Source organism: Calonectris borealis, chromosome 14 (genome assembly GCF_964195595.1).
Source record: "Calonectris borealis chromosome 14, bCalBor7.hap1.2, whole genome shotgun sequence".
In the NCBI taxonomy this organism is placed as follows: Eukaryota; Metazoa; Chordata; class Aves; order Procellariiformes; family Procellariidae; genus Calonectris; species Calonectris borealis.
The window spans coordinates 5,743,422-5,761,910 of record NC_134325.1 but is presented as its reverse complement, the minus strand read 5'-3'; the positions used below and the strand labels follow the sequence as shown (position 1 = coordinate 5,761,910).

General features: G+C 47.2%; 2 protein-coding genes and 1 long non-coding RNA gene across 3 annotated transcripts; 2 read left to right on the top strand and 1 right to left on the bottom strand.

Moving 5' to 3' along the window:
- The first annotated feature begins 1,309 nt into the window (after nucleotides 1-1,309).
- Nucleotides 1,310-6,650, top strand: LOC142088112 (ferritin light chain-like). Its single transcript, XM_075163087.1, has 3 exons — nucleotides 1,310-1,615; nucleotides 4,109-4,255; nucleotides 4,800-6,650. Exons 1-3 carry the CDS (start codon nucleotides 1,433-1,435, stop codon nucleotides 5,301-5,303), a joined length of 834 nt encoding a protein of 277 aa, XP_075019188.1. The 5' UTR covers nucleotides 1,310-1,432; the 3' UTR covers nucleotides 5,304-6,650.
- A 1,819-nt stretch (nucleotides 6,651-8,469) lies between these two features.
- On the bottom strand, nucleotides 8,470-16,914 carry LOC142088111 (uncharacterized). The gene is made up of 3 exons (XR_012675729.1): nucleotides 16,828-16,914; nucleotides 13,647-13,783; nucleotides 8,470-8,504 (listed from the first exon to the last, which is right to left on the bottom strand). It is a non-coding gene; the product is annotated as an uncharacterized LOC142088111 (long non-coding RNA).
- MYOD1 (myogenic differentiation 1) lies at nucleotides 12,948-16,710 on the top strand. The gene is made up of 3 exons (XM_075163086.1): nucleotides 12,948-13,586; nucleotides 15,092-15,170; nucleotides 15,800-16,710. Exons 1-3 carry the CDS (start codon nucleotides 13,026-13,028, stop codon nucleotides 16,057-16,059), a joined length of 900 nt encoding a protein of 299 aa, XP_075019187.1. The 5' UTR covers nucleotides 12,948-13,025; the 3' UTR covers nucleotides 16,060-16,710.
- Nucleotides 16,915-18,489: the final 1,575 nt, after the last annotated feature.

The following is an 18,489-nucleotide window of genomic DNA, read 5'->3' as shown; positions in this document are numbered from 1 at the left end:
TGTCAATGAATATATCGTAACTTACTAATTTAGGTACTTACTTCAGCCTTGCAACCATTACAGGCATACCTTACTCACATGCGGTTTTACTCAAATGCTTAAAATAAGCATATGCTTAAATGTTTTTGTTTAAATGGGAACTTAGCACACTGTTTTACATTTTATTTGCTGAAACTTCTAATTTAACTTAACTACAGCTTGAAGAATCAGAAGAATGAAAAAATGGACAATTACAGTAAACAAAGAGGGCTGAATAGCATAAGAGATGGAGGCACCGAACTAGAAGTACATAAATTTCTCATGAGCAATTTTCTCACATCTTTACGTGACTACTCTTAGACAATGCGTGCCCTGCTCTAGGTCATCAGATCCAATAACAATTAAAACGTGCAACGAGTAACGATTCTGCCGTTAGCATCCCGGGTTTGTGGGGGAGTGGGGTGATCTGCTAGAAAAATATTCCACAGAACGGCACGTAACATTAAACTTACTAAACAGAAAGTCACTGAACAGAAAATTATCAAATTCGAAGGGTGTTGAGATTACTCGTATTTCCACTCCACTGGCTTGAATCTATTAAAGGTAAATAAATGCTCAAGCAATAACATGCAGAGCTCCATCCATATGGTAAAGCAGTTGAAAAAGTCAGAAATCTGTATTTTGAGGTTACTGTAGAAGATTATTAAGTTACTAAAATACTGAAGGTGGTTTAATCTGCCCAGATAGGACCAGTTCAACAAAAACATTTTTAGCACTAAATCAGAAAAGAAAGGATTTACCCTGTAGCCAAGACATATCCCGAAACACTGTTAAGTTCTCAGGATTTTTTCACAGATCGCTCCCTCCCCACGACTGCACCTGACTATCATCAGCTGCTCCGGCCTCGACTGCCACGCTGCGCTTTCGCGCATCGGTTGCTATTAAAAAGAGGTATTTAAGTGTGGGCGTCCCGGGCTACCGTCCCTCAAATAAGCTGTAGAAATGACGAGTCTCCGGTGGGCCCTTCCCGCCCTGGCAACCGACGCCTAGCAGAGGGGATGCGCGCTGGGGCTGAGGGGCGAGGCGCCGCACCCCTTCGTGGGCTGCCGTGGGCCGGCCCGGCACCTGCCGACTCGCGCACCGCCGGCTATTCGCCGCGCAGGCCGGGCTGCGGCGGAGATCGCCGAGAGGGACGAGGCTCCCCGAGCGCAGGAAGCGCCCCCGCTCCCGCCGCACCTGCCCACGGGCACGCACGAAATGGCGGCGCTCGCCGGGCCGCCGCGGCCCTCCCCTCCCCCGGCGGCGGCGAGGGCGGGCGGCCCCACGCACCTCCCGTCGGCGCGGGCCGGGAGGGAGGCGTGGAGGGGGCGGCCCGGCGCCGCCGTGCGCGGCAAGGTGTGTCCCAGGTGCCCGGGCTATATCAGGCGGCGCGGCGGGGCGGCGTGGCTGCCCCATGGCGGCACCCGCCATGGCTGAGCCGCGCTCCAAGCGGCCCCGCGTCACGCTGCCTGCCTGCCCGGCGCACCGCCCGCTGCCCGGCAGCCGCGTGAGGCAGAGCTTCCCGCCCGCCGTGGAGGAAGGCCTCTGCGGTGTCACCGGCGCCCTGCTGGAGCTCGCCTACTGCCTGCAGGCGCTGGTAAGGCGGCGGGCCGGGACCGGGCGGGGAGGCCCCGGGAGGCGGCCGAGGGCGCAGCGGGGTCCCTCCCCTCCCCCTGCCCAGGCAGCCGCCGGGCGGCGGGGTAAGGAGGTGCCCGGGGGCCGGGGCAGGTTCCGCCGGCGCTGTCGGGGGTTCGGGAGGGTTTCAAAGTCGGGCAGGGACGGAAGAGCGGTGCCTGCCCCGTTACTTGACCCGGCGGGACTGGGAGGTTCTCTTCGCACCCGGCCCCTGCAGCGCAGCAGCACTCCTGTCAGAGCCGCCGGCGGCTCCGGGTCTTGCTGTTGCCTGGGCACTTACCCGCGGTGGCCGCTGACATGGCTAGAAAACAGCGACGGTCTGGAACAGGCGGGTGATGAATCAGGCGCTCGTGTATTTTGGGTAATTCACATAGAGTTATGCCTGTGGAAAGAGGAAAGGAAGAGGGAACGCTAACAGCTTTGGAGTATTACTCTTGGGTGGTTTTTTCCCAAACTTTGTATGTAAAATAGTTGGGTGTGGTTAACTGGAGAAATAACAATTTGTGAACATCGCTGTTGCCTTAGGGTTTTTTGCTCCACAGGCAGGAACTTTGGACATAAATTAAAAAGTTACCTCTGATACTGTGTAAGAAGCATGCCAAAATTGTGTCTGGCTACATATCAAATATTAAGGCAACATATATTTTAACAAAGCCATTAAAATCAAAAACCAAAATGATCAATGCCCTCCCTTCTGCTGCCAAGCATCCACTGAGAAGCAACACAGACTATATTCAATATATCCCCAAGATCCTTTGATCAAGCTTGGTGTCAAGTATTAGTCCCATAAAAATTTAAGTATGCAGTAAAACCTCTACTTGTTAAGCATGTGGATTAAAATAATACTAGTGATTGGTAGCTGGGCAGGATGGAGAAAGCTCGATTAGAAATTGACTGTGGATAAATCAAACCTAGAAATGTAAACATGTTAAACAGTTAATGATTAACATAAAAGATTTACCTTAGATAAGCAGGTGTGGTTAACTTGTGCTCTACTTGAAGTCATGCAGCACACTTGCACTGAGGAACTGGTTATAAAACACTGAATCTTGACTCTTCTGTCAACAGAAACATGAATGAATGACTTCAGGAAAAGGATTATGCAAATATTGCAATGAATGTTCTTAATAAAACATTCCACTATGTACTTGCTCTTTAATGGTTTATGGTCACACGTGTATGTGTGTCACAGGTTTGCGGTATCCCAGATGGCCATAAAAATATAAGCGAAAAACAAACTTGTGTTGTATATATAACTTCTCTGCATTTTATCTAAACAGAGCAACCTAGATGAAACACAAGTATTTAGTATTTAAGCAGGGTGATAGATGAAAGCGGGGAAGACGATAAGAAGCAGAAAAACTTATGAAATGCACTTACTTGTTCCTTACCGCTCCTAGGCAGGCTACAAGCCAACAGCTTCATATGCAGTACTCCAATTCAGAGTATGTCCAAGAGACAAAAGCTCTGCTGTATTGCATAGGCATGTTTAGGGAACCAGCAGATCAAGACACTGTAGCTCCCTCAGTTCGGTTCTTGGCATATTCCCAGCTGCTGCCTCTCACCCTCCTCAACATCGGAGCTGTGCAGAGCCAATGTTGAAACGAGTATAACCTGGTGGCTCTCCTTTGCTACCTGTCACTAATACATTCTCTTTATGGGACAGCAATACCATAGATAAAATTCTTCTAAGGTAAAAGCTGATAGATCTATGAGCATGGTTAAGTGGTTAGAGTTGTTACTTTCCCATCTGGAGCAGAACAAGGCTTGCCATGGGTTTAGGGTTGTAATACTTCTGAAGTATTACTAGGCATGAGCTACATACAATATTAAAGGTTTATACAGTATAGTTCAGTGGCAGTATTCTTTATTTTTAGAATAACATTATCCATAATGAAGCTGATAAACAGATGCAAAGTTGTGCTTGTTCTCTTTTTAGTATTTGCCTCATCTTTCTTGTACCTTTGAAACCTAACTTTTCACTGGAATGCTGACCTGAAGGGATAAACTTTATGTCCCCTGTGCTGGGACTATGTTTAAAAAAAGAAAACAAAAAAACCCCAACAAAAAACCCACACAAAACACAACGGCAAAAAACCACAACACCCCCCCCCCCCCAACCGCTCATAAGTTAAAATATTCTGAGGATCTCTGTCTGCTACTGAGAGGGAAGGGAACATCAGTACTACAGTTACCTGTCCAGTATTAAAGGACGGAAGGAGTTCTAGTAGAAGTATAGAGATTTTTCATTTAAGAACGTAACTACTTACTTAATTTATTGCAGAAGTTTGGATTAAGGTCTTCAAAGTGATTGTGCTGGTAGAACAGCTTCCATTGAACAGGTTGAACAGGAACATTTATTAGAACAGGTCTCCCGAGTTCTGATAAAGCCATGTTCTGCTGCCAATGAGTCCCATCTCCAGCAGATCTTAATGCTTGGTTTTTGTCTGCTTAGGGTGAATATTTTGATCAGTCGCATGTGGCTCTACCAAATGTTTCAAAGTTCTTCTTGCATCAAGCTCTGGAAGAAAGAAAAGCCGCAGAGGCTTTGATGAAGTATCAGCAAGAAAGAGGAGGCCATTACTGTTCTAAAACCATTCAGGTGGGTAGTAGACAACAAGCTTTCAAGCAGTTGCCATCCGCAGTAATTACTCCAACTTCTTGCATTATATTGTTGGTACTTCAGATCTCTGCATTCATCCACTATTAGATTTCCAGATATAATTTCCCTGTCATATTAGTGTACATGGTTTTGTTCTTGATTGTGATGCCTAGAAACTGTCAGACATACAGTCCTAACTCTACGTGGTTGCTTTCTAGCCCAAAATAATATGAATAGTGGTCCCTTCCAACCCAAACCATTCTATGATTCTATGGTAGGGTTTGCTGGTGTAAGAATGCTCCTCAGGCATAGCTGCTGCTATTTAAATCTCTGTTCCTTGAAAAAGTGCTGGGGTTCTGCCACTTCTGTGTGTTTACAGCCATCCAACTCTGCAAAAAATAACAGATGCTCCAAACTAGGAGGAGTTGTTGCAAAATCCTAGCACATCTTGTTTAGAGCGCCAGGTAAGTTGCAGGAAACCATCAACGCATACAGTAAGATGAGCTGTTCTTCTGAATAAATGCAATTCTGTCTTTGTTTTTAGAAACCAAACTGTGAGTACGCAGTCGGTCTGGTGAAAGCCCTGGAAGTAGCAATGGTACAGTGGAAAACTATGGTACGATATTTTGAAGAGCTTTATGCCCTAAGTATTGAAAATGCAGACCCTCATAGCGCAAGCACTATCAAGAAACAATTTATCGGGCCCAAAATCCGGAAGATCAAGCTGATGGGAGATCTACTGACCAATGCTCGCAGGCTTGACTGTTCCCAAGATGGCAGAAATAGTCTTGGGGATTACCTTATGGACCGGTTGCAGAAAGAGTTCAGAACAGGCATAGAGCCGGAGTCTAGTCAGCACTGCAGCCCCTGCCCGCCTCTCCAGCAGTGTACAGGAGCTGCAGGGGGGCTGAAGCGACCCCAGAGGGAATCTTCCCAGCACAGAAACGGCATAGGGCCAATATATGCAACCATACACTGCACTACCACGCTGCCACAGTGTAATGATGGGACAGGAGCAAAAGTGAAGCAGGGCAGGGAGGGACTTTAACACTGTGGCTGTTGCAGTACGGGGCAGCTCCTAAGGCAGACCTGTACAGAGGGTGGCCTTGAGACCAGAACTCGGGAGACACCATGCTGTATCGCTCCTCCTGCTTTACACCCTGTCCCCTCGTCCTCTGTTGAGCCACAGCTCAAAATCTAGCTCATACCATTATTTTGTTTAAATGATAGCAAGGTTGCTAGTTACCTAGATGTTGGCATTAGTCACACTTTTATCTATGCAATTCCTAGAAGCCAAAAGCTTTTAAGCCTCTCTTCTGTCTTAAATGATTAATAGGATTAGTTAATGCAAATTATTTTTAACAGTATATATAACTTTTATTAAAAAAGAAAAACAAAACAACCAACCAAAACCACAACAAAACACAACTTTAGTACAAGGATACTTCTACGTGGCAGAAAATGCAAAGATTTAGTTTTGTATTACTAGATATTTTATATTACTAACAGATATTTCCCATTACTAACAAGTACACTAACATAATGAACTTGTTTAAAAGACTTGTTTTAAAACAAAGTTTTCTTGTCTTATTTTTATCACAGTAGCAATTTAAATAAGTAGTCTAATTCATTTACTTATCACCAGCTATTTCTAGTGATATACTTCTCCAAGATGAAAGATGCAAATATTTCCTCAACAGTGGGAGTAAGACAATGTGTTGGTTTTCTCCACAGTTATTTGCCTAGTTGGCTTTTCTCATCCTCAGAAAGCAATGAGAGATAAATTAGGGGTTTTCATTAGATGTGATATTTACAGGTTCTAGTGCGTGTTTTGCAAGTGTCACTGAAGACACTAGCTCTAGGGCTCTGTCCAGACCTAACCTAGGATGGTTGCTTTAAATACCACACAGACCCCTATTTCAGCTGGCTACATTATGGTATTACTATGTGTCCTGGTTTCGGCTGGGATGGAGTTAATTTTCTTTTTAGTAGCTGGTATAATGCTGTTTTGGATTTACGATGAGAATAATGTTGGTAACACAGGGATGTTTTAGTTCCTGCTGAGCAGTGCTTACACAGAGTCAAGGACTTTTCCTGCTCCTCACCCCACCCCACCAGCGAGCAGGCTGGGGGGGGCACAAGAAGCTGGGAGGGGACATGGCTGGGACAGCTGACCCCAACTGACCAAGGGGATACCCCATACCATATGATGTCATGCTCAGTATATAAACTACGGGGAAAGGTGTCGGAGGGTCTGCTGCTCGGGAACTGGCTGGGCATCAGTCAGTGGGTGGTAAGCAATTGCATTGTGCATCACTTGTTTTGTATATTCTTTTACCATTATTATTTTTTCCCTTTCTTTTCTGTTCTATTAAATTGCCTTTATCCCAACCCACGAGTTTTACCTTTTTTTTTGATTCTCTCTCCCATCCCGCTGGGGGGGAGTGAGCACACGGGTGTGTGGTGTTTAGCTGCCTGCTGGGTTAAACCACAACACTGTGGTACTACTATTTCTTGTATTTCCTATCTTGGTCCTCAGTAGAGAAATAAGATCCTAGTGAAAATGCAGCACACAACCAGAATTGCATCATAAAGAGTGGTCACTCATTAGTTTTGCATTTCAATTATGGCAGTGTTCAATTAGCACCACCACACTTAAAGCCTTTACTTTAGCCAGCTTGGTTAAAGTTCAGAGGTGTCCAAATTCCTTCCATTCATCTCCTGCAGGAGTGTCTCTCTTTCTGTACAGTGGCTACCAAGGTCACCTAAGAAGAGGAACTGTGAGACCAGCTGCCTGCAGCTAGGCTTTTTTGTCATTATATACATCTTTTATGCAGTTGGGGTTTGCTTCATTGAAAGATTGTCTTACACTTTTACATCATACTCTAAGTGATACTCCTATTATGCTTGAAAATAAATTCAGTTCAATACTAAAAATGGCACTTGACATCTACGTTGTATTCCTCAATTTACCACATAGGCATGCTAGTATGCTTCTCCAAGAGATTTTGCCGTAGGTATACATAACTGCTTTATACTACTAAGAAAGTTGCACAAGATGGAAGAATAGACCACAGAATGAAAACAAATGTCAGAAAACTGCATTAAGAACATTGCACAATGAAACATTTTCAGTAAACTGACTTTTATACACTGCTGTAGATAAGTTGCCATTTCTGGAAAAAAAACCCAAAACACCTACTTTCTGTTGGAGTTGTAAAACAGGACAGACAATTACAATGCAGATGCTTTCCCTATCTTTCTGCTAATATGATTCAACTTTGGGGGCGGGGCGGGGGGGGTGGAAATCACTTTAAAACAACCCCTGTATTCATCTGTAAAAATACTGCAATGTGCCACAAGAATGGCTCGAAGCACTTTTAGCAACATGCTAGATTTGCCTATGGTGAGACGGCTGCTCTCTAATACAGCAGTAGTTCAAAAGATATTTCCATCTGGGCTAGATTCCATCACCCATCCTCATGCTGAGCATACCTTATTCAACAATTAGTTCCACTGACTGCAACTCAACATGAATAAGAGCAATGGAATCCATCCCTCTCAGTATTAAAATATAGCTCATTAAGTATGAACAGAGCAAAGCTACCAACTGAATTATAAACTAGCGCCATATAAAACCCTTTCAAATACTACTGGTAATGTTTGACCTACTTCTACAAGAGTCTTCTCCTTTAAGAGTTGGTGACCTTCTGAAATGTAGGTAACAGCCTCCTCCATGGTTTCCAGCACTTAAGACTGTCTTTTACCTGAAATGAATTCCAACAAGGAGCTCAACATTTAAATTTTTCAAAGCAAGACTCACTTGCCTCTTCTTTTTCCCTGAAATACTGCCATGTCGGTTCTCAGAGGCTCTTCTCATACTCATCTTTGTAGCCAAATGTATCCACACATTCTCAGATTTTAGGTCTTTCTCTCTCCCTTTTCCAAAACACATTCTGGGCCCTCTGCCTGAAGAGACAATTCTGTTAATTTTAGATAAACTCACAATCAGCTATTTTCCCAGTCTCTATCCTCTGAAAAAGAAAAGAGAAATCAATCAGTTACTGTAGATAACAAGCTCTTCTTGTCCACATGCTGCTTCTGCTGAGAGGGCACATATGCTTGTGAATATGATCTCAAACTTTATTAACAATACCTGTCTATTGTATATAGGACGAGTCTGTCCATGTTTCTCAGCATAGGAAGTACAATCTGCCTCTGCCTTCCTAGCTTCCTTTTCAATCACACCCTGAAAAAAAAGGAGATGAAGGATGAATGTGGAACAGGTGTAAGGCCAACAACACTTAGAGAATTCTCCTTCTCTGCTGAATGCTTGCTCATACACACACTCCTGTATCTGTACTTCCAAAGCAATGCCCAAAACATCCAAACACACAATCGGGTAGCTCAGAATAGCTACAGCAGCACCAGTACCTAAATACAGCATCCAAACCAGAAGCTCTGGAGAGACCCAATCTTTACTGAAATTATGAGTTACAGCCACAGAGGCTTCCAAACTTCTAAATGCTTGCCATAAGCACTACCTATTGTTGCACGGAAAGGGCCCTTGCTGCTGCCTACTCCCAGAGTGAGGAATTCACTTGAAGTCTCTAGGTGGAGATGATGCTGTCCTTCATCCTCTCCATTATGGCCACACAAAATTGAGAAGAGCACCTCAGGATTTGTTCTTTGCAAGGACTTTTTTTCAGGCCCCACCGTACAAGGCAACATCTTTCTGGACAAACCCATCTTTGGGAATAATACTGGAAAGTGAATGTTAGTTTTGGTGGCAGCAGCAGGGGAGGAGTCCTCAAGGGCACCTTCACGGGAAGATCACGCCGAGCAGAATTCACCATCTGGTCACGGCCTTCTCCTGACTTCTTCACTTAGGTGAATTCATGCACTTAAGCGCCTCCATGGGCAATTGTATTGCTTGTCCAAGTCCCACCGTTTGTTACCACTTTGCCCAAGGTAACCACTATGCGCACAAGTCCCAGAGTGCCTTTTCCTGGGGTCAAATAGAACCTAGAAACACACAGTGGCAGAATACGCTACAACGCTGGCTAAATATTAGGCAAAATTACCTTTTCCACGAATGAAACCAATGATGTGGAGAGAGTTTAAGTGTCTTGAGTGTGTCATATAGCCAGCACCAAGCCTTGATATCCCAATTTACATGTTCAGTTGTTACAGCATACAACTATTTCTCATTTAGACTTATTATACATTATTGTATACCTAGCACTACTTTGAATACAAATTATTTTTACTTTTTTAACTGTTCAATAAAGATTTAAAGAAAAATGAAATCTGTTCATGCCTTCTGGATTAAAAAACCTCTGTAATAACAGTCAAGTGTTTCTACAAGTTTGCTACTCTGCCTCTCAGAAACAGCTGGGAGATACACTTCTAAATGTGTAAGGGTGGTCAATAGCTGATCTCCTTGGGACATATCGCTTTTCAGCATTGGATACAGTGAAAGAACAAACTTGTACTGAGTCCGAAATATATACTTTATTCTTTAAATAAAAGTTTTATTTTTTGGGGATAATAACAGAAAGTGACCAACCGTTCTTATCTTTGTCTGTACTTGAAGACATTTAAGTAAGTAGAAAATGGGGACTGCAGATTAGGAATTTTTGCAAAAAACAAATCATGTAACAACAAAAGAAGCCACCATCATGATAGCCCCTCTAACAAGTCATAGGCACAGGGACTGGGGACTAGGTCATTGATGGATGTTTTTTACCTTTTCACATTCAGTCAGCTCTTTGCCCCACTGAAAACAGAGCTTTGCCTTTGATTTTGAATGAGTTGAAATTTCACCAACGTTTATAACTGCAGAATAGAGATTAATTTTAGCTCATGGTACATTAAAAATACCCATAACTATTTTAGTCATGAAGTCAATGAAATCGCACAGTTAGAACTGCTGAAGTGCTTCCGTATCGGAAAAAGAATCATAGAATCATTAAGGTTGGAAAAGACCTCCAAGATCATCGAGTCCAACCGTCAACCCAACACCACCATGCCCACTACACCATGTCCCTAAGGGCCTCATCTACACGTCTTTTAAATACTTCCAGGGATGGTGACTCAACCACTTCCCTGGGCAGCCTGTTCCAAGGCCTGACCACTCTTTCAGTAAAGAAATTTCTCCTAATGTCCAATCTAAACCTCCCTTGGCGCAACTTGAGGCCATTTCCTCTCGTTCTAGTGCTTGTTACTTGGCAGAAGAGACCAACACCCACCTCGCTACAACCTCCTTTCAGGTAGTTGTAGAGCACGATGAGGTCTCCCCTCAGCCTCCTCTTCTCCAGGCTGAACAACCCCAGTTCCCTCAGCTGCTCCTTGTAGGACTTGTTCCTCTAGACCCCTCACCAGCTTCGTTGCCCTTCTCTGGACACGCTCCAGCACCTCCATGTCCTTCTTGTAGTGAGGGGTCCAAAACTGAACGCAGTATTCGAGGTGTGGCCTCACCAGTGCCGAGTACAGGGGCACGATCACCTCCCTGCTCCTGCTGGCCACACTATTTCTGATACAGGCCATTGGCCTTCTTGGCCACCTGGGCACACTGCCGGCTCATGTTCAGCCGGCTGTCAACCAGCAACCCCAGGTCCTTTTCCTCCGGGCAGCTTTCCAGCCACTCTTCCCCAAGCCTGTAGCATTGCATGGGGTTGTTGTGGCCGAAGTGCAGGACCCGGCACTTGGCCTTGTTGAACCTCATACAGTTGGCCTCGGCCCATCGATCCAGCCTGTCCAGGTCCCTCTGCAGAGCCTTCCTACCCTCGAGCAGATCAACACTCCCGCCCAGCTTGGTGTTGTCTGCAAGAACCAAATTTCTCATCTCAAATGATATTCCAAAAACACAGTAAAAACTCTAGCACCCTTGAGAGATGTTACCCAAAACCATCCCATTTCTCCAAGCTCCAAACTCTGCCACTGCTAGTTACCTGAAACAACAAATTCTTATGCACAAGCAATGCACAAGCAATCCAACTGCAGTGCAACTACACATGCAGCAAAATGCCTTCACCTCAGTCAATCTCCTCAAAGACTTCCGAATAAAGGTAAACAGAGGCTGGAGTTGAAAGAGGAACCCGAAATGCAAATTTATACATCGTAGCTCATGTGAAAAGTCATTTGCTGAAGTGCTAGCTGAACGAAACTCAGGCCTCAGCTCTCCTCTGGTACGTCGTTACTAAACCATTACTGCATTGCTTTATTGGAGAAATCAAATACTTCCTGTGATAAATATGGTTGCAACTCGCTCAGGCACTAGCTGGGTGTCTCAGCCGCTCACCCTCCCACACAACTTGTTTTTGCTCTGAGGTCAAATAGTTTCAATAAACACGCTTGAGTCTTGCTGAACATTTTCCGTCCTCGGTAGGTATCTCTGAACTATACCTGGGTCAGATGCGGGCAGGGACACCCTGATTCCTGAGAAAAAGGCTAACACACTTCAATGGGCCCCAGACACATCGGCTTTTTCTCCTGGGAAATTTTTTTCCCCAGGTGAGAGCAGAGAGCCTTTGCGCTAGACTAACGGCTCTCCTGGATGGGCCCGCTCCCTCCCTCACCTCCCTGTCCCGGAGACCGGCGGCCCCTCGCCCTCCTGCGGGAGTCGTGCCCCCAGTACCTGCCCCAGCCCGCAGCGGCCGCTCACGGCGCGGAGGTGACGGAGGGAACCGCCGCCCAAGGCGGCCCAGGCGGCGGAGCGCGGCGGGCCGCTACCTCCCCCTAGAGGCGGCCATGTCACGCCGCCGCCCAGCGCAGCGCCACCAGGCGGCCGCCATTTTGAGCGCGGCCGCCCCGCCGGCTCCCTGGCCACGACCTTTCCGTCCTGCCTCTCCCCTCGTATCCGCTGCCCCCGCGGGGCGGGCACGGCCCCGGCTCTCCGCGGTGTCCCGGGGCCCTGCGCGGTCGGGCCCCGGCGCCTCGCCGCCGCCCTGAGGTGCCGCCCGCACCGTCCGCCCTCACGAACGCCCCCGGAGTAGTTACCCTGTGGCCGCAGAGCCGCACAGCCGCGGCCGGCGCGGAGAAACCCGTCCCGGGGCCGGGGGTTTCTTCCCTGGGAGAAACCAGCGGAGCCGCTGCCTGCCCTGCCCGGGGGCGAGGTGTGCACCGCCGCCGACCACCGGCCGGGACGCGCAGGGAAACGCGCTGCAAAACACCTCGCGCCGCCGGGCACGAGCGCGCGGCCCCGCCGGAGCGTGCGGGAGAAGCGGGGAGCACCGCTGTACCCCGGGGCAAGCGGCCGGCGGCTGCCGGCACCTTCGGGCATCGGGGAGCCTTGCTTTCCCTGGCTGGCTGCGCAGGGCGGGCTGCTTAAAGGGAAAAAAAAAAAGACAACCGTGCAGCGGAGCGCCGGCAGCGGCTGCCGTGAGCGCTGCAACAGCCCGAGCGTCCGCAACAGCGCCCCGACGGCGCGGGACACCGCGCCCCGCCGCCCCCCCGCTGCGCCGGGGGCTCCGCCGGCCGCGGCCCCCTTCCCGCCCCGCCGCGCCCCGCCCCGTCCCGACCGCCGCGCCGGGGGGGCTCCGGCATAAATACGGCCTCGAGTGGCGCTCCCGGACCGGCGCCGCTGGGGAGGGGGTCGGCGGCGGCAGCAGCCAGCGCTGGTGGCCTCGCCTGGGAGAGGGCGTGAGGGCCTCTGCTCCGCGCACCGCCTGGCCGGTACCTGCCGCTGCACAGCGCGATCGAAGTCCCGTCTCTTCTGATCCCCTCACTCATCCCCTCTGGCCCGGCTGCCGTCTCCTCCGCCGCCCCCATGGACTTACTGGGCCCCATGGAGATGACGGAGGGCTCCCTCTGCTCCTTCACGGCTGCTGATGACTTCTATGACGACCCGTGCTTCAACACATCGGACATGCACTTCTTTGAGGACCTGGACCCCCGGCTGGTGCACGTGGGGGGCCTGCTGAAGCCCGAGGAGCACCTGCACCACCACGGGCACCATCACGGGCACCCACACGAGGAGGAGCACGTCCGGGCGCCCAGCGGGCACCACCAGGCCGGCCGCTGCCTGCTGTGGGCCTGCAAGGCTTGCAAGCGGAAGACCACCAACGCCGACCGCCGTAAGGCTGCCACGATGAGGGAGCGGCGGCGGCTCAGCAAGGTCAATGAGGCCTTTGAGACCCTCAAGCGCTGCACCTCCACCAACCCCAACCAGCGCCTGCCCAAGGTGGAGATCCTGCGCAACGCCATCCGCTACATCGAGAGCCTGCAGGCACTGCTGCGGGAGCAGGAGGACACTTACTACCCGGTGCTGGAGCACTACAGCGGGGAATCGGATGCCTCCAGCCCCCGCTCCAACTGCTCCGACGGCATGGTGAGTGCCCCAGGGAGGACACCCTGCCACCGAGGCGCCCCAGATGCTGTTGGTACAAACCTGCGCAGGGCGAGTCGCCTCCTCCTGCCTTTTCCTATAGCAGCTGCCTGCCATACCTCCCCAGGCAGAAGACAAAGTCCTTTCTCATGCCTTGAGTTCCAGCAGCAAAGAGAGGTGGGGTCCCCGCATGCCAGGATCTGTGGGGAAGAAGAAAAATCTCTTACACACGTTTTTCCCTGGGATGAGAAGTTAGGCAGGTCCCCCTGTGTTCCAGGGGAGCCAGGGAAGAGCTGCTGGGGGAGCACTTTGGGAAGCTGCCTGGGATGGGTACCTGGGGCATGGTGAGGTCTGAGCCCAGCCTGTGCTTCTGTAGCTTCTGGGGCATCTGTTTCCATCTTCTGCTCTATCATTACCTTTGAATCCTCTAAGGACGGCAGAGAGGAAGGTCCCCCTTAGTCATGGTGGGTACAAGGGAACTGATAAGAGTCTGGGTTTTGTTTTCTGCCATTCATCATGATAACAGGAGGAGGGTCTAAGCAACAGGACTTGTTTTTCTTGACCCTTAAGAAAAAGGTTCTCCATTTCTCCTCTCACTTCATCCCCTTCGTAGACATTTACCAGAAGTAGGAAGGAGACCCCTGGCTTTCAGTCGTGCTTGTACGTTATGGGGAGGGGAGAGGAAGGTTGGGTGCCAGAGGGGGTGTCTCATCGCTGCATCTTTTCTCTGGGACTATAGGCTCGGACTCTGGTCTGACTCTGGGTGGTGGGGTGTGGTGACTGGAGTGCAGGACAGCTGTCTGGGATGGGATCCTGACCGCACTTTCAGACCTCAGATTTTTTTTCTGTGCTGTGGTGGGGATAAGGATTACCAAGTTGAATATCTGCAATTATGAGGTAGTTGGCAGACTGGAGAGAAGATTTACACAAATTATCCCTCCTCAAAATACAACCTTTTTTTTTTGTCAGAAAGATTAATTTCATTCCAGATTAAAGTATTGGAAACAAATACACCGATCAATGCTTTGGGGCTTTTTCTGTACAAAATGGAAATGGGAAGAGAAACTAAAGGAAATAAAAAGGGACGAAGGTAGACTAGAGGCTCTTTAAGAGGAACTCATGTTTGGAAAAACCTTCAAAAATCAAATCATAAAAAGACTCATTCCCCCTCTTGGTCTCCCTGTTGTAAATTGAAGATACGTGTAGGGCAGTATCTGATCAGAATGCTGGAAAACCTCATCTCATTTGTAAAGCTACAGCATTCGATGCAACAACAATGGTAATTTTTTTTTGGCAGAGCTGTGCCACATAACATATTCTGGGATGAATCCCCTTCTAGCCAAGTTAAGTTCTGCCTCATTCAAAGAAACCACAACTTGGTGGCATTTCAGCCGGGATTGGAATGACGGCACAGGCTAGGGACTGAAATACGAAATTGGGTGGTGACTGGGATTTCAGTAAATGCTGTCCCCAACCAGTGACCTCACTCAGATTGCTCTCCTTTCCAGATGGAGTACAGCGGGCCTCCTTGCAGCTCTCGCAGAAGAAACAGCTATGACAGCAGCTACTACACAGAATCACCAAATGGTGAGTATGTGCCGTACGGCTGTGTGAAACATGGAGACAGAGGCAGTCAATACAGCAAACCTCCCCGTGCCTTCTCCGTTCCCAGTTGTTTAGCTGACCCCAGCTGGGCTGAAAGAGGAACCTGCCTTTTCAGCCAGCGAGCTGTCGATGCCAATAGAAGTGCTGGATTTCTTCTAGGCGTATTTGCAAATATGGGGATATGTTATAGCATTTCCTATTTTGCAAATATAACATCTGGGTAAAAATATATTCCTCTCTTCATCCGATTTTCAGTGTTTAACCATGTTTTGCGTGAAGACTCTTCTAACTCTATCTATCATTGATCCAAACTGGAGAAATTGTTGATTGATTTCAAATCTTCCCTTCCCTTCCTATGGACTGAAGTGAAGCCCTGGATCCACCCTGCCCCAAAAGTAGCATACTTTGGTTGGGTCTCTCTTCCATTTTGCAAATTACAATCTCTGTTTTCTGATAATTGGCATCCTTCACCAATATTCATTTCCTCTGAATCTTTACGTGCTCACAGATGCATACTGTCAGCCACTCACTGGGGCTTTATGAAAGAACTACATCCTGCTGATGTTAAATATCTGTTGGATAAACTGATCACCTTTTTGTCTGTTTTTTAGATCCAAAGCATGGGAAGAGCTCTGTTGTTTCCAGCCTCGATTGCCTCTCAAGCATTGTAGAGAGGATTTCCACAGATAACTCCACATGTCCTATACTGCCTCCAGTGGAAACTGTTGCTGAAGGGAGTCCCTGTTCCCCCGCCGAAGGAGCGAGTCTGAATGATAGCGGAGCCCAAATTCCTTCCCCCACCAACTGCACCCCACTTCCCCAGGATAACAGCAGCAGCAGCAGCAACAACCCTATCTACCAAGTGCTATAAGGCAGGCCCAGCTGGACTGCACTGAAAACAAATTGCTCCATTCAGCCAAGCTCCGAGACCGGCCTTCTAAGACTGAAAAGACTTCTCAAGACTTGTTCCAGTTTTAAAATAACACTCAAAATTCCTTCAAATATATAACTTTTCAAACCTGTATTACTTCAAAATACTCCTAGTTATTTATTGGTTGTTAAAACTAAAGTTATTTAATATGTCTAGAGATAAAATTGTATACCATGAAATGGCCAATGTTTCATCTGGGCTTTGGGGAATAGGAACCTGGCTCTTGAATGCAGAGGAGAATAGAAACCTGTGACAGTAGTGGCATGACAGATCCTTCCTGTTACTCCTGTTCTGGCCAAAATAAGGTTGTGGACCATTTTTTATACAACTTTTTGTATAATTGTAAATAAGAGTTGCTTTGCAAAAAAAAGGGAAAAAAAGAGGAAAAGAAAGGAAAAAAAGAAACAAAAGCAAAAACTAAAAACAGGAAAAAAATTTAAAAATATTTAATATTGCTTGGTTTGTTGTGTCAAACTTTAACTTTATATATTTATACGATGTGGTTGCCAAGAATGTTTTCAACAGTATTCTAAATAAAGACCCTTATTTATAAAATCTGTGATGTTATCTTGACTTTCATTAGGGCTTCTAGAATTACTAGTGCATTTAGGAGTGGTATTAAGATCACTGCCTTGGCAGGAAGAAGATACAGGCTCTGATTCAGCAAAGAAATCAAGAACGTGCTTCAGTTGCACTACTTTCAAATACTTTGCATAAATATTTTGCTGAAAAGGGTCTACTTTCTTCATATTGTATCTTGATGATTTCTAAACCAAGTCTTGTACATCAGAGGTCATTATTAAAGAGATCTGTAAGGCAAATAAGAATGTTTCTCTTCCTCCCCCCTAAAGTTTACAATTACATTGTAGGACTCGATCTTACAAAGATGTGTTAGAACTAGGAATCACACACAATAAATTAGATTCTCCAAATTCCAGTGCAACTACCAAAACTTAAAGTCATACAACAGTATCTCACAAGACCAGGTACTACATTCTTGGACAAATGTTCAGATTTTTCATTCAAGTTCTACTTTTCAAGTGTTTGTACCACGTTCATATATTCTCGGGTATTAGAAAATAATTGCAAAGATTTTTTGTGTCATAAAGTTCAAGGTACAGATCACAGTTTTCCTCAAGTTCAGGTTGGAATTTAGGCCAAAGATAGGCAGTTTTAATTTGGATTTGAACTTTATGCATCTCTGGCAGCACTACTCCAGGGATTTACTTCTTGTTTAGAGCCTCTCTAAAAATAACGAGTGGGCTATGTTTCGTTCAGTATATATATGTGTAACCTTGCAAGCTTGCCATGAAACCAAAAAGCGTTAAGCCCTGAGCAGGTTGTCATTGGTAAGTAACCATCAGGGCATTTCTGTACATTTGGACAAAAATAACCAGCAGCTACAGACAATGTGAAACAACCCATTTCTTGTTATACTCCCTGTGATTTATGGCTTTTATTTAAAAATCACAGTAAAAAAGAAAACCACCACCCCAAAAACCAACCCAGACATCGTCCTCAGCTCTGAATACTCTGATGACAGATCAGTCATTGTATTCCCTGTTAGGTGACTATTAAAGAGGGAATTTGTGCAGCTCTTACCTCTTAAGCAGGAAAAAGAAAGAGGGAAGAGCTAATTCCATGGGAATGTCTCCCACTCCTTTAGTCGTGGGGGCCTGGAAGATCAATGCTGCGTGGGGAGGAGAGGAGCGAGCGGCCTTGTGCCGAGCAGAGCAACGCACTCGATTCTCCTTCCTCCTGGGGCAGAGGCTGCTCCAAGCTACTGCCTCATCTGGAGCCAGAGGGGCAGGGGAGGCAGCAGCCATGGGGATTCCTTCCTCATCCGTGCGCTTGTGACCATGGTGGATGATAAATCGGCAGGACCATTCTGTGGAGCGGGTCGGAGGGGACTCCGAGGCAGGACTGGCTCCTCAACACCTTCACCTAAGTCCAGCTTGGCAAAGGTCTCCCATTGATTCACTGTGAGCAGAAAACAGTCCAGCTTATAAAGGTTGAACTTACCCCTTTCATTTTTTCCATTAAAAATAAAAATTAAATGAACTTGACAATATGCGAATTCATGCTAGCATGAATCAGGAGGGTCTCTACTAAGGTCAGAAAAATGCCCCAGGTTAGTTTGAAGCCAATATCACTAACTTACAAAAACTAAAGAAAGGCAGTTAGAGCCTCCCAAAGCAATGCCTCGCACATCAACCTTAACATCTTCATTGCCTCCAGCAAACACTCGATCAGCCCCAAAATGCAAAAGATCAAAAGACGCTTTTGTGAAATACTGTAGACCTTGCCATCCCCACACTCTGGGGCTGGTAGAAGTATCAATTTTACTGTCACGTAAACGGCAACCAAGAA

Bases quoted from the DNA above. Each gene is read 5' to 3' on its own strand.
- LOC142088112 (XM_075163087.1), top strand. From the start codon at position 1,433: ATGGCGGCACCCGCCATGGCTGAGCCGCGCTCCAAGCGGCCCCGCGTC. The intron at 1,616-4,108 runs GTAAGGCGGCGG...TTGTCTGCTTAG, and splicing joins CCTACTGCCTGCAGGCGCTG to GGTGAATATTTTGATCAGTC. The intron at 4,256-4,799 runs GTGGGTAGTAGA...CTTTGTTTTTAG, and splicing joins ACTGTTCTAAAACCATTCAG to AAACCAAACTGTGAGTACGC.
- MYOD1 (XM_075163086.1), top strand. From the start codon at position 13,026: ATGGACTTACTGGGCCCCATGGAGATGACGGAGGGCTCCCTCTGCTCC. The intron at 13,587-15,091 runs GTGAGTGCCCCA...TCTCCTTTCCAG, and splicing joins CCAACTGCTCCGACGGCATG to ATGGAGTACAGCGGGCCTCC. The intron at 15,171-15,799 runs GTGAGTATGTGC...TCTGTTTTTTAG, and splicing joins CTACACAGAATCACCAAATG to ATCCAAAGCATGGGAAGAGC.